The sequence below is a fragment of the Stomoxys calcitrans genome, chromosome 3 (assembly GCF_963082655.1).
Source record: "Stomoxys calcitrans chromosome 3, idStoCalc2.1, whole genome shotgun sequence".
NCBI classification, from domain to species: Eukaryota; Metazoa; Arthropoda; class Insecta; order Diptera; family Muscidae; genus Stomoxys; species Stomoxys calcitrans.
Window position 1 is genome coordinate 75,481,094 of NC_081554.1, and position 11,465 is coordinate 75,492,558.

The 11,465-nt window shown below is 41.4% G+C and overlaps 1 protein-coding gene across 3 annotated transcripts in view; it reads left to right on the forward strand.

The window, feature by feature from the left end:
* LOC106090514 (homeotic protein spalt-major) overlaps positions 1–11,162 on the forward strand; it is a 45,316-nt gene extending 34,154 nt beyond the window's left edge. The window contains exons 2-5 of one of the 3 annotated variants that reach the window (XM_059364830.1): positions 1,265–5,314; positions 5,621–5,757; positions 5,895–5,971; positions 10,292–11,162. In XM_059364830.1, the coding sequence (XP_059220813.1) occupies positions 1,265–5,314; positions 5,621–5,757; positions 5,895–5,971; positions 10,292–10,295 (4,268 nt within the window). In that variant the 3' untranslated portion in view covers positions 10,296–11,162. Of the gene's footprint in view, positions 1–1,264; positions 5,322–5,620; positions 5,758–5,894; positions 5,976–10,291 lie in introns of those variants that run through there. The other 2 variants (XM_059364829.1, XR_009397619.1) reach the window with 2 other exon arrangements.
* The last annotated feature ends 303 nt before the right edge of the window (positions 11,163–11,465 follow it).

Here is an 11,465-nt window from a genome sequence, read left to right on the forward strand (position 1 = left end):
TCTCACTCCCCTTCTTTCCAATTTTTTTAAGAGTATAAAGATTTTTGAGGATTTAATTTTGATAATTCTTGTTTTTTTTATTAATTTTCTTGGCAAAGTGTCAATTGACCATTTTTACCACTTTGATCTTCCTTGGCTAATCTTGCCACTTTGATTTTTTCCCTCTCTCTCAACTCTTGATTAACTTGCAAACACAACGATCGACCGAGCGACCAACTAGCCAAAACTAAAAAGTTAACTAATTGTTGCATTAAGCGTCAATACTCCAAAAAAAGTAAAAACAAACATTGCAGCATACAAAATTCTCCATGTAGGACAGCTCATACAATAGCTGAACTCAACTGAACTGAACGGGTTGGTAAGCACTCGGGCAGATACGTAGAGACAAAAATAAATAAAAACGACTATGATGACAATACCACCACTTTGCAGTATACCACATGGCAACACATATGGTCTGATGGCAGAGTATGGACTGGCATGCTGTTGCAAATGCTGCATGTGCATCGCCAACATTCGAGATATGTAAGTGTGGCCAAACCAAGAAACAACATCAGCATCGGCAATAGAGTCTTAAGCCAGCGCCTGTCTACGATTAAGTCATATAGACCAGAGAGACCATGGCAATAGAAGCAGCAGTAGCAGGCAGCAGCATCACCACCACCACCATCACCAATATCAGCCTCAGCTAACTAGCAAAACTAGGCGAGAGAGTAGTAGATGGCTGTTATAAGATTACAGAAAAACCATGGCAACCGAAAGAAGAAAGCAGGTTGCTGCCTGGCTGGCTAACTGACTGACTGACTGGCTGGCTGTTTGGCAGTTTGGTTCACACTGCCTGGTTGCAGCAGGTTGCTTGTTTTAGGAATGTTAAAACACTTGCTTTACGCCAAAACGCCAAAACAATTGATACAGGTGTAAAAATGGCTTAGAAGCAGCAGCAGCAGCGGCAGCATTGGAATACTCAAGCCAATTGTGCCATGTGGCCTAGTCGCAACTTCCACATTTTAGCTGTTGTGGCAAAAGCAAACCATAAGAGCAACATACGACAAGTTTATTAAATCAAAAGATGAGGTTGGCATGCTCAAGGGTTTCACCCAAGAATTTTTTGAAGATGATGCATGCCTTAGTTTGTCATGTTTTCTGGGAAAACCCTAGCACTGAGGGTTCATGCTATGGGATAAGTTGGAAAGTTAGCTTAAAATTACCAGTTTGAGACATGTAAAAATCATCTCTAATCATATTTTTTGTTTTTCCTTTTCAGATTCTTCCAGTGATCATGAGGAGAATGGTTCCTGTTCACCTTTAGCTGCTGCTACGGCCAATGAAGAGGAGAGTGCTGCATGTGAACGCAATACTGCGGCGAGCCCAGGCTCTGAGCATCAACCCCACAACTCAACAGCTTCATCACCCTCACCTGCATTGCGAAATCCTGAAAACTCTGACGACGATAGTCATCCCCTTAATAACAACAACAATAACAGTGTAGAACCTCACCAAAGTCTCTCCAAGTCTCAAGAGGACGAAGAAGAGCAGGAGGATCAAACAACACCCATGAAGACATATCCCAAGGAACAAGAGTTTCCCTCACCCACCCCGCCAGATCTCAATGAAAGTCATGAGCCCTCGGGTAAAGCTCAGGAGACTACCGAGGAGGCGACAAACGTTCGCGAAGATGAAAGCTCCGAGGAGCACAACAAAGATCAATCCCTTACCAATGAGAGCGTAAGTCTAAACGCCACTTGTGAAAAGCTTGAGGATAATGATAACCAAAAACTGATGGACTATGAAGAAACGCCCGAGCAGAGCAGCGATAAATCTCTCAACAACAAGGAGACCGAAATGGATAGCAGCATTCCTACGACTCCTTCTCTAACCGCCTCCTTGGCTGCTGCCAATCAATTTCCCACGGCTCCAGTGAATATCGAGGCCATTAAAAATATGCAATTGGCCATAGCCCAAGCGGCCGCTAAAACCATAGCCAATAATGCCTCGGGTCAGGATAATGAGGCAGCCATGAAGCAGCTGGCCTTTTTGCAGCAGACTCTCTTCAATCTGCAGCAACAGCAGCTATTCCAAATTCAGTTAATCCAACAGCTGCAATCACAATTGGCCATGAATCAATCGCACAAGGAACCGGTCGAGGAGGAGGAAGAGGACGAGGAAGGCGAAAATGGTGAAGAGGACACCTATGAGGAGGAGGAGCGCATAGCCCAAATGGAGCTGAGGCAAAAGGCAGAAGCCCGCATGGCCGAGGACAAGGCCCGCCAACATTTAATTAACGCCGGCGTTCCTCTGGAGTCGCTTAAACGCAAACGCGATGCCGAGGAAGAACAAAATGTGCCGCGTCGCCCTAGCATAGAGACTTCTCATGCGAGTTCGGGTTATGCCTTGGATAAGCTGAAGGAGATGGAAAATCGACCCCTGCCTTTTGGCTCCAATTTGGCCTCATCGATTATCACCCATCACGATGATATGCCCGAGCCAAATTCTTTGGATCTTTTACAAAAGCGGGCCCAGGAGGTACTGGACTCTGCATCTCAGGGTATTTTGGCCAACAACATGGCCGATGAGTTTGCCTTCAAGGAGAACAATGGCAAGGCAGGCAATGAGCCCTTCTTCAAACATCGTTGCCGTTATTGCGGTAAAGTTTTTGGTTCCGATTCGGCTCTGCAAATCCACATCAGATCTCATACGGGCGAAAGACCTTTCAAATGCAATGTCTGCGGCAGTAGATTTACCACGAAAGGCAACCTGAAGGTGCACTTTCAACGCCACGCCCACAAGTTTCCTCATGTACCCATGAATGCTACTCCCATTCCCGAGCACTTGGATAAATTCCATCCCCCACTATTGGATCAAATGTCTCCGGACAGTTCACCCTCCCATTCGCCCGCTGCAATGCCGCAACAAATGCCCACAGCAACGCCGGCGGCTGCCTCTCAAGCTATGCCTCCACAAATGCCAGCTTTGAATTTCCCTAGTCCCTCAAATCCCTTCCCAGCTTTAACGGGCCTGTACAGACCCCCCTTGGATATTCTAAAGTCGTTGCAAAACACCGCCGGTAGTTTTAGCAACCCTTTTTTCCCACAAGTTGCCAGCAATTTGGGAGAAGCAGCCGCCCAGGCCCAACAAGCTGCTCAAGCTGTTTTGAACAAAGCCAATCAAGATGCTCCCACAGATCTTAGCAAAAGCTCAGAGCCAAATTCTCCAGAAAATCCACAAATCAAATCGGAGTTGCCCGAGGAACCCGAGGAAGTTATGATGCCAAAAGAAGCCACAAAAGAATCTGAAGCGCCAACCGGGGAGTCCTCGAAGCCGGGGTCACCCATGGCTGTCACCATCAAAGAGGAAAAGCTGGACAACTATATGGCCCAGGAGGAGGAACAACGCTCGTATGAAAATCACCTGGCAGCCTCGCAGTCGCCACCAATCGCTAGACCCCAAGTACCTAATACCCCCTCTCCACCTCCACCTAGCACCAACAAGCCTCTGCCACATTTACCACCTGTAGTTCAACCGGTACAACCTCCGTCTGTCATGTATCCCCAGCCCTCTCCGGGCTCCCAACATCATTTGGATCATTTGCCCACACCTGGGCAATTGCCACCATCTATGCATCACCGCGAGGATTTCTTTGCGGAACGTTTCCCTCTGAACTTTACCAAGACTGAAGAAAGACATTCGCCCATACGTTCGCCAGCCCACTTACCACGACCCCCCTTCTGCAACCCCATGAAGCCCTATGATATGGCTTTGCTACCTCGGCCCCACAGCAACGATAACTCGTGGGAGAATTTCATAGAAATCTCCAACTCCTCAGAGACCATGAAGCTAAAGGAGCTGATGAAGAACAAAAAGATCACCGATCCCAATCAATGTGTGGTTTGCGATCGCGTACTGTCTTGCAAGAGTGCTTTGCAAATGCACTATCGCACCCATACCGGGGAGAGGCCCTTCAAGTGCCGCATTTGTGGTCGGGCCTTCACCACCAAAGGCAACTTAAAGACCCACATGGCTGTGCACAAAATCCGCCCTCCCATGCGCAACTTCCACCAATGTCCGGTGTGCCACAAGAAGTACTCGAATGCTTTGGTCTTGCAGCAGCACATACGGCTGCATACGGGCGAGCCCACCGATCTGACGCCCGAGCAAATTCAAGCGGCCGAGATAAGAGATCCCCCCCCATCCATGATGCCGGGAGCCTTTATGAATCCCTTTGCGGCAGCAGCTTTTCATTTTGGCATGCCTGGAGGTCCCGGTATGCCTCCTATGGGAGGTCCACACAATGGCACCTTGGGTTCGGAGTCATCGCAAGGTGATATGGAGGATCAAATGGATTGTGGGGATGATTACGACGACGATATGTCTTCGGAGCACATGTCCAACTCCAATGACATGGAATCGGATAGACCCAAGTCCACGGAAGATTTCAAAGCTTTACTTTTCGAGCAGAAACTAAGAATCGATCCAAGTGGAATGATTAATGCCAACAATTCCAGGCCACAATCGAATACATCAAACCCCAATTCGGTTAGTTCAGCTCCTACCAGTCCGATAAATAGCAAAACCTTGGATGTGACGCGTTCCAGCTCACCAATAAGACCTCCCTCGGAGGCCTCCCATGGAGCTTTGGATCTGACGCCTCGGGCAGCCCCCTCCACGTTAGCTTCGTCCAATAGCAGTACAAGTGTGCGCTCCCCCCAACCTATGAATGCCTCAATGAAACGTTCAATATCTCCCATGAGCAAATCACCGAAAATACCAGAAATCAATCCCGCCGCCACCGCCACCAACTTGCCACCCACCAGCGCTGTGGATTGTTTGCCACCAGGTCTACATCATCATTTGCAGCAACAACATCAGCATTTGATGCAACAACAAGCTGCCTTGGCTGCGGCACAACACCACCAACAAATGCAACATAATGCCGTAGTGGCCATGCATCAGGAGCAATTGCGGCGTGAGGTGGCCCAAGCGCAAGCACAGGCGCATGCGCAAGCGCAACACCATCACCATCAACAACAGCAGCAGCAACAACAAGCATCGGCTCTTTCACCCAATGCCACAGCGTCAGCACAATCGCCCTCCTCCTCGTCGGCAGCGTCTGGTGTGGGTATGCCAACATCATCGCCACAGCTGACACATCCCCAAGTACCACCAAATCCATTGGTAGGCCCCCGGCCACCATTTGGCATGTTTCCAAATCTCCCGCTGTTCCCACCGGCTTCCACGCAAAACATGTGCACCGCAATGAATACCATAGCGCAGAGTGTGATGCCGGCGGCACCATTTAATCCTTTAGCTCTATCGGGTGAGTTGTGAGTGAAACAATTTTTTATTCCAATTTACAAAACTGCCTTTTGCCTACCTAACGTCTCTAATAATCTCAAGTTAAATGAAAAGAAAACCAAAAAAAAAAAAAATGACACAAAAAGTCCCCAGCATTTTTATAACTTTTCCATATCTATGGTGCATGGCTTATAAATAAATATCTATGCTTTTGCTTCACTAGTTACAAATTTTTTTTTGGGCCCCGAAGAACAATCTTTACTAATTTTGGTTTTTTTGTTTTCTTTTTTCTTTTATTTTGTTTTTTCTTGTTTGTTGGCCAATTTAGGAGTCAGAGGCAGCACTACCTGCGGCATTTGTTTCAAAACATTCCCCTGCCATTCGGCTTTGGAGATTCACTATAGAAGTCATACGAAAGAGAGACCCTTCAAGTGTACTATATGCGATCGTGGTTTTACAACAAAGGTGAGTTGGAGACCATTTGTGGAAGTTATTTGCAAAAATTTGGAAAAAAAAATATTTATGATATCATTTTTAGATTTTGATGTTATTCCTATATTTACTTAACGTTGCTCTTTTCCTTTTTCTCTTTTTCCTTCCAGGGCAATCTTAAGCAACATATGCTAACCCACAAAATTCGTGATATGGAACAAGAAACTTTCCGGAATAGAGCAGTCAAGTATGTAAGTGTTCCACATTAGTTAACATTTTTGCCATACTATTTGAGAAAGATTTCTTTTATTAAAATCGAGCGAAACATAGAATATTTGGGTGTTTTTTACCAACCAATGTAACACCGTGCTAAGTTATATACCCACCACCATGGATCGCATTTGTCGAGTTCTATGCGCGGTATTTTTTTTAGGCAAACAAAGAATATTGAATAAGAACTGTTATGCTATTGGAGCTATATCAAGTTAAAGGTCGATTCGGACCACAAATGAATGATGAACATTGTAGAAGTCATTGTGTAATGTTTCAGTTCATTCGTATAACTGTAGGGGCTCAAGAAGCACAATCGGGATATCGGTTTATATGGGAGTTGTATGAAGCTATCAATTCAGACCATATTAGACACGTATGGAAGGCCATGAGAGAAGCCGTTGTACAATATGTCTTCCAAATCAGATGAGAATTGCGCCCTCTAGAGGCTCAAGAAGTCAATATCCCAGATCGGTTTATATGGCAGCTATATTTATTTACGCCATACTTAGCACAGTTATTGGAAGTCATAACAAAACACCTCATGCAAAATTGCACCCAAATCGAATGAGAATTGCGCGCTCAAGATCCAAGATCGGTTTATATGACAGCTATACCAGATTTTGAACTGATTTGAATCATACTTAACACAGTTGTTGGAAGTGATACCAAAACACTACGTGCAAAACTTCATTTAAATCGGACGAGAATTGCGCCCTCTACAGGCTCATGAAGTCAAGATCCAAGATCGGTTTATATGAGAGCTATATCAAAACATGGACCGATTTAAATCATACTTAGCGTGGTTGTTGGAAGTGCTATCAAAGCAATGTGTGCAAAATTTCAATACAATCGGATAAGAATTGCGCCCTCTAGAGGCTCAATAAGTCAAGACCCAATATCGGTTTATAAGGCAGCTATATCAAAACATGGACCGATTAAAACCATACATAGCGAAGGTGTTGGAAGTGCTACCAAAACACAACGTGCAAATTTTCAGTTAAACCGGACGAGAATTGCGCCCTCTAGAGGCTCAAGAAGTCAAGAACCAAGATCGGTTTATATGGCAGCTATATTAAAACATGGACCGATTTGGACCATTTATAATAGCAGCCGAAAATTTCAAGCGGCTAGCTTTACTCCTTCGAAAGTTAGCGTGCTTTCGACAGACAGACGGACGGACGCACGGACTGACGGACATGGCTAAATCGACTTAAAATGACATGAGGTTCAAGAATATATATACTTTATGGGGTCTTAGACGCATATTTCGAGGTGTTACAAACAGAATGACGAAATTAGTATACCCCCATCCTATGGTGGAGGGTATAAAAATATTATACCCTTCACCATAGGATGGGGTTGTACTAATTTTGTCATTCCGTTTGTAACACCTCGTGGTATGCGTCTTAGCCATTCCTCGTCCAAGAACTGTGCTAAGTAAGGTCTAAATCAGTCCATAACCTGATATAGCCGCCGTATAAACCGATTTCCCGATTAGACTTCTTGAGATACTAGAGGGCGCAATTCTTATACATTTTTATTGGAATTTTGTATACATCGTTTTGTTATGACTGTACCATACCATTGAAAATTGTGGTCGCTATTCGGTGCAGAAACTGACTCATCGGCGATGATATTTGATCATGAAGTTAGATCAGAATTTTGCACTGATTGCCAATACAGTGCAAATATCTTTTGGAAATTGTATTAATGGCTTCGAACGCTTGACAATGGCATCGGCTCTTGCTGCTACTCCGTGTGCCCAGGTTCACATTAACGACAAAAAATACCCATGAATTGAGCTGCTTTCGAAAAATTCTAGCTCTAGTTAGGAAAGAGGTTTCGTAATGTAATTTGCATTGGCGTAAAGTAGACGACTGAAACCAGTTACAACAATTTTTCCCGTCATGTTTTGCAGGAAAATTAGCTTGTCGAAACTGGGCAATTTGTTATATCCCAAAAATCAAACGAAAAAATTTCTCAAAATTCTTAGGAGTTAGATTTCTGGAATCCATTTTAATGCCTCGTTGCATTTAATGGTTTCTATAAAAAAATTTATGGCAATAATCCTACTTCTTTTGACTATTTTATGCCATAATCATAAAATCCAGCTTTCTTCGCTAAATGGTCCTAATGTATTAAGATAGTAAATTGTTTGTTGTAGGGGCTTAGGAAATAAAAAGATTTTTTTTTTCAAAAATTTTAAAAATTCAAATTATATTTGAAAAAATTGCTACGTCAATATAAATTCTCTAAATGACGAATATACTAGCATATGCCCAGTCGCTTCGCTGCCCCCGATGGTACACCCAATATCAAGGTGTAAAAGAATCGCAATTTTAATAGCTTTAGCCTTATCCGTAAAAAAGAACATTTTGAAAGTGTTAGTGCCTAAATGCACGAATTAAGCAAAATAGCTCTATCTCTATCTGTATCGCAATTTTGAGATCTTTCGCTCAATCCGTAAATAAAGTACCATTTTGTACCTTTTAGCACCTAAATGTAAAAATTTCAAAAAATCTTCTAGTCCTCCGTTACGTACTGCCAAAATTTACCTGTATCCCTAATTTCACCGATGTAGCTCAGTCTGTAAATAGAGTACCACTTTCTACATTTTAGCAACAAAATGAACGAATATTCAAAAAATCTTCTATTTGTTCGGTACTCTGTGCCTAGATGTAACTGCATTCTAACTTTCAGAGCTGTAGCTCAATCCGTAAAGAAGGTGTCATATTGTACGTTTTAGTATCAAAATGTACGAATGTCAACAAAATCTTCTAGTCGTCCGGTACATACTGCCAAGATGTGCTTGTATCCCAAATGTCAGATCTGTAAGAAAGTACTAAATAACACCAATTACAGCACTTAAGAACTTTCTATTGCACTCCTGATGGGATTTCAACACTCATATTTGGTGCAACTTATAGTATATTTGTCTACACATCGATAATTTTAAGCAAATTTTTTATTTTTACACTTCTCCGTCCACTGTAAAAGTAAAAAAGCTTTTTCGTACTTTTTGGTACCAAAATGTGTTATTTGTTAAAAAATCACTTAGCCAACAAATATTTCTTAGTAGAATCTACATGTTAAATTTCAGATCTCTAGTTCATTCCTTAAAGAAAATATGAAATGGTACCAAATACGGTACTAAACGTACGTTTCTTCCGTTGCCATTACTATTGTCTTTTTCTATCTATCACAAAAATTACCAATTGGGGTACTAAACGTACCATTTGTTCCACTTTCGGTACTATTTTGGGAAATTTTTGTCACCAAATCTTATTTTTGCGAGGCTCTCTTTAATCATAATTCTAGCCCCATCCGTTCGCGCAAGGTGAAAAGTCACCATTTCGTACTTTTTAGTACCCAAACGAACGAATATCACAAAACCCCGTCTTATAGCGCGCCTACGACCCAAGACCCACATTCGTGCAAAATTTCATGAATCTAGCTTTAGCCGTTTGGGCTGGGCGTTGATCAGTTAGTCAGCCAATCAGTCAATCATGCGTCTCTTTTATATATATATATAGAGATAAAATTTCATCAAAATCGGACAACGAAATCGAGGGTCAGGAGTCAGGAGTTAAAATTTTGTCTTTATAAATATATTTATCGAAATTTATCTATAGAATAAATTTTAGGAAAATTATATTTGGGACAGATAAGCATAATAAAGAGACTTTAAAATCGTTATGCAAAATTTAAATTTTAGTTTTAAAAAATAATCTCGGGTTTGTCTTTAGAAAGTTTTTCGCCGAAAGTTAGTCCTTAAAAAGTCATTAAAATGTAGTCTTCAGAAAGAATTTAATATTTTTTTTTGAAAGGCCCCTCTGACCCCTACTGTCAACGTCTCTAGCTCATAAATATATATCGAATATGTCATTCAATGAACTTGACAAATGCAATCCATGGTGGAGGGCATGTAAGGTTCGGCGCGGACGAACTTGGCCCGCTTTTACTTGTTAGATATATTGTCACACATCTATAAAACCGATGGGCTTAGATACTTCGTTTGGTTTCGATCCTTCTCTCTCTCAGTGCAGTTATAATGCTCGCGTTGGGCATCTGTGGAATTTAATTTAGTATTGAACAGTAGATTGATTAAACTCTCAAACTCCATTGACTGACGGTTTATGTTTGACCCAATTTTTAGTCAAATGATTAGGGTGCAAGTATTTTTTATCGATACTAAAACCAAAAATTTGCATTTTTCTTCTTTCCTTTCTCAAAAATTTGTATTTTGCGACTTTTTTACTAATTCTCTATTTTTCTTTTTTTTTTCTCATTCCAGATGAGTGGTGTCAAAGAAGATTGAATTCAATTCCCAGAACCACATACTGCTCCAAGGTTCTAATCATCCGCAACAGATGGAAAAGAACCTGACAATGCCCAGTTATAAATTCCTGGATTTCAGGGTTAGATAGATTAAAGCTATTGTTGTCTTAAACAAGTAGAACTTACATTTATTTACAGAGCATTTCGAAAGAAATGGCACAGAAGTATATTGCCTTCAAAGAGGAAATAAGGGAAAGTGAATGATGTTATTTATGCTCCCTACTCTTTTGAGACCATAGCTTCATAGCTCTCACTCTCTGTAAATCGCCAAGACACTAATGTATGTAAATTTACACTCAAAAAAAAAAGAAACTCTTTCAAAAAAAAAGCCAACTCGCAAAGCAATGATCTCACTCAGCTATAGACAAAACGTATGACAAAGGAGCACCTACTCAAAGCGACACCCTGCCCGAGACTATGGGGAATTGTTTTGGGGTAGCACAGTGTGCTAACTCCAAGATTTGCATAAGGCATTTATGGGTTTTGGGTTAGGTTAGACCATCCCTGGCCTGGCTTTGGCATTTGGTGTTGTTGCTGCTGTTGTTGTTGTTAGCTTCACACTGTGGCAATATGGTTGACCATATTGTTCACTGTTAGATGAAAGCAAATGAATTATTATGAAATGAAAAGCAACAACAATAGTGTATGGAAATACACATTGCCATAGCCATAGCCACACATAAATGCCAAAGCAACGTTTTGTAAAACAAAATTATTATTCTTTATGGCTAAACAAAACAAAACAAAAAGGCATAAAAATCAACTAATTTTTATTGAAACAAATCCAAAGATTTTTATTTAGAGAAAAAAAAATACAACAACAACAACAACAAAACAAAATATATAAAGCAACAATAAGAAAATCAATATTGTTTATGAAAGATCAACACGTTTTTATATCTACGTTGCTTCTTCAACTTCAAAGAGATTTTGAAAGCAATGGGAAAATTGTTGAAAAATTGGAAAAATCCAAACAACAACAAGTAAAAGAGACTGATTTCGTTTCATAAAAAAAATGTACTAAAAAAAATTATATAGAAAAAAGCAAACAATTCCAAGTAACAAGAAGGAAACAACAAAAACAATCCCGAAAAGAAATCATACAAAATAAATCAAAAATTCGAATTTAA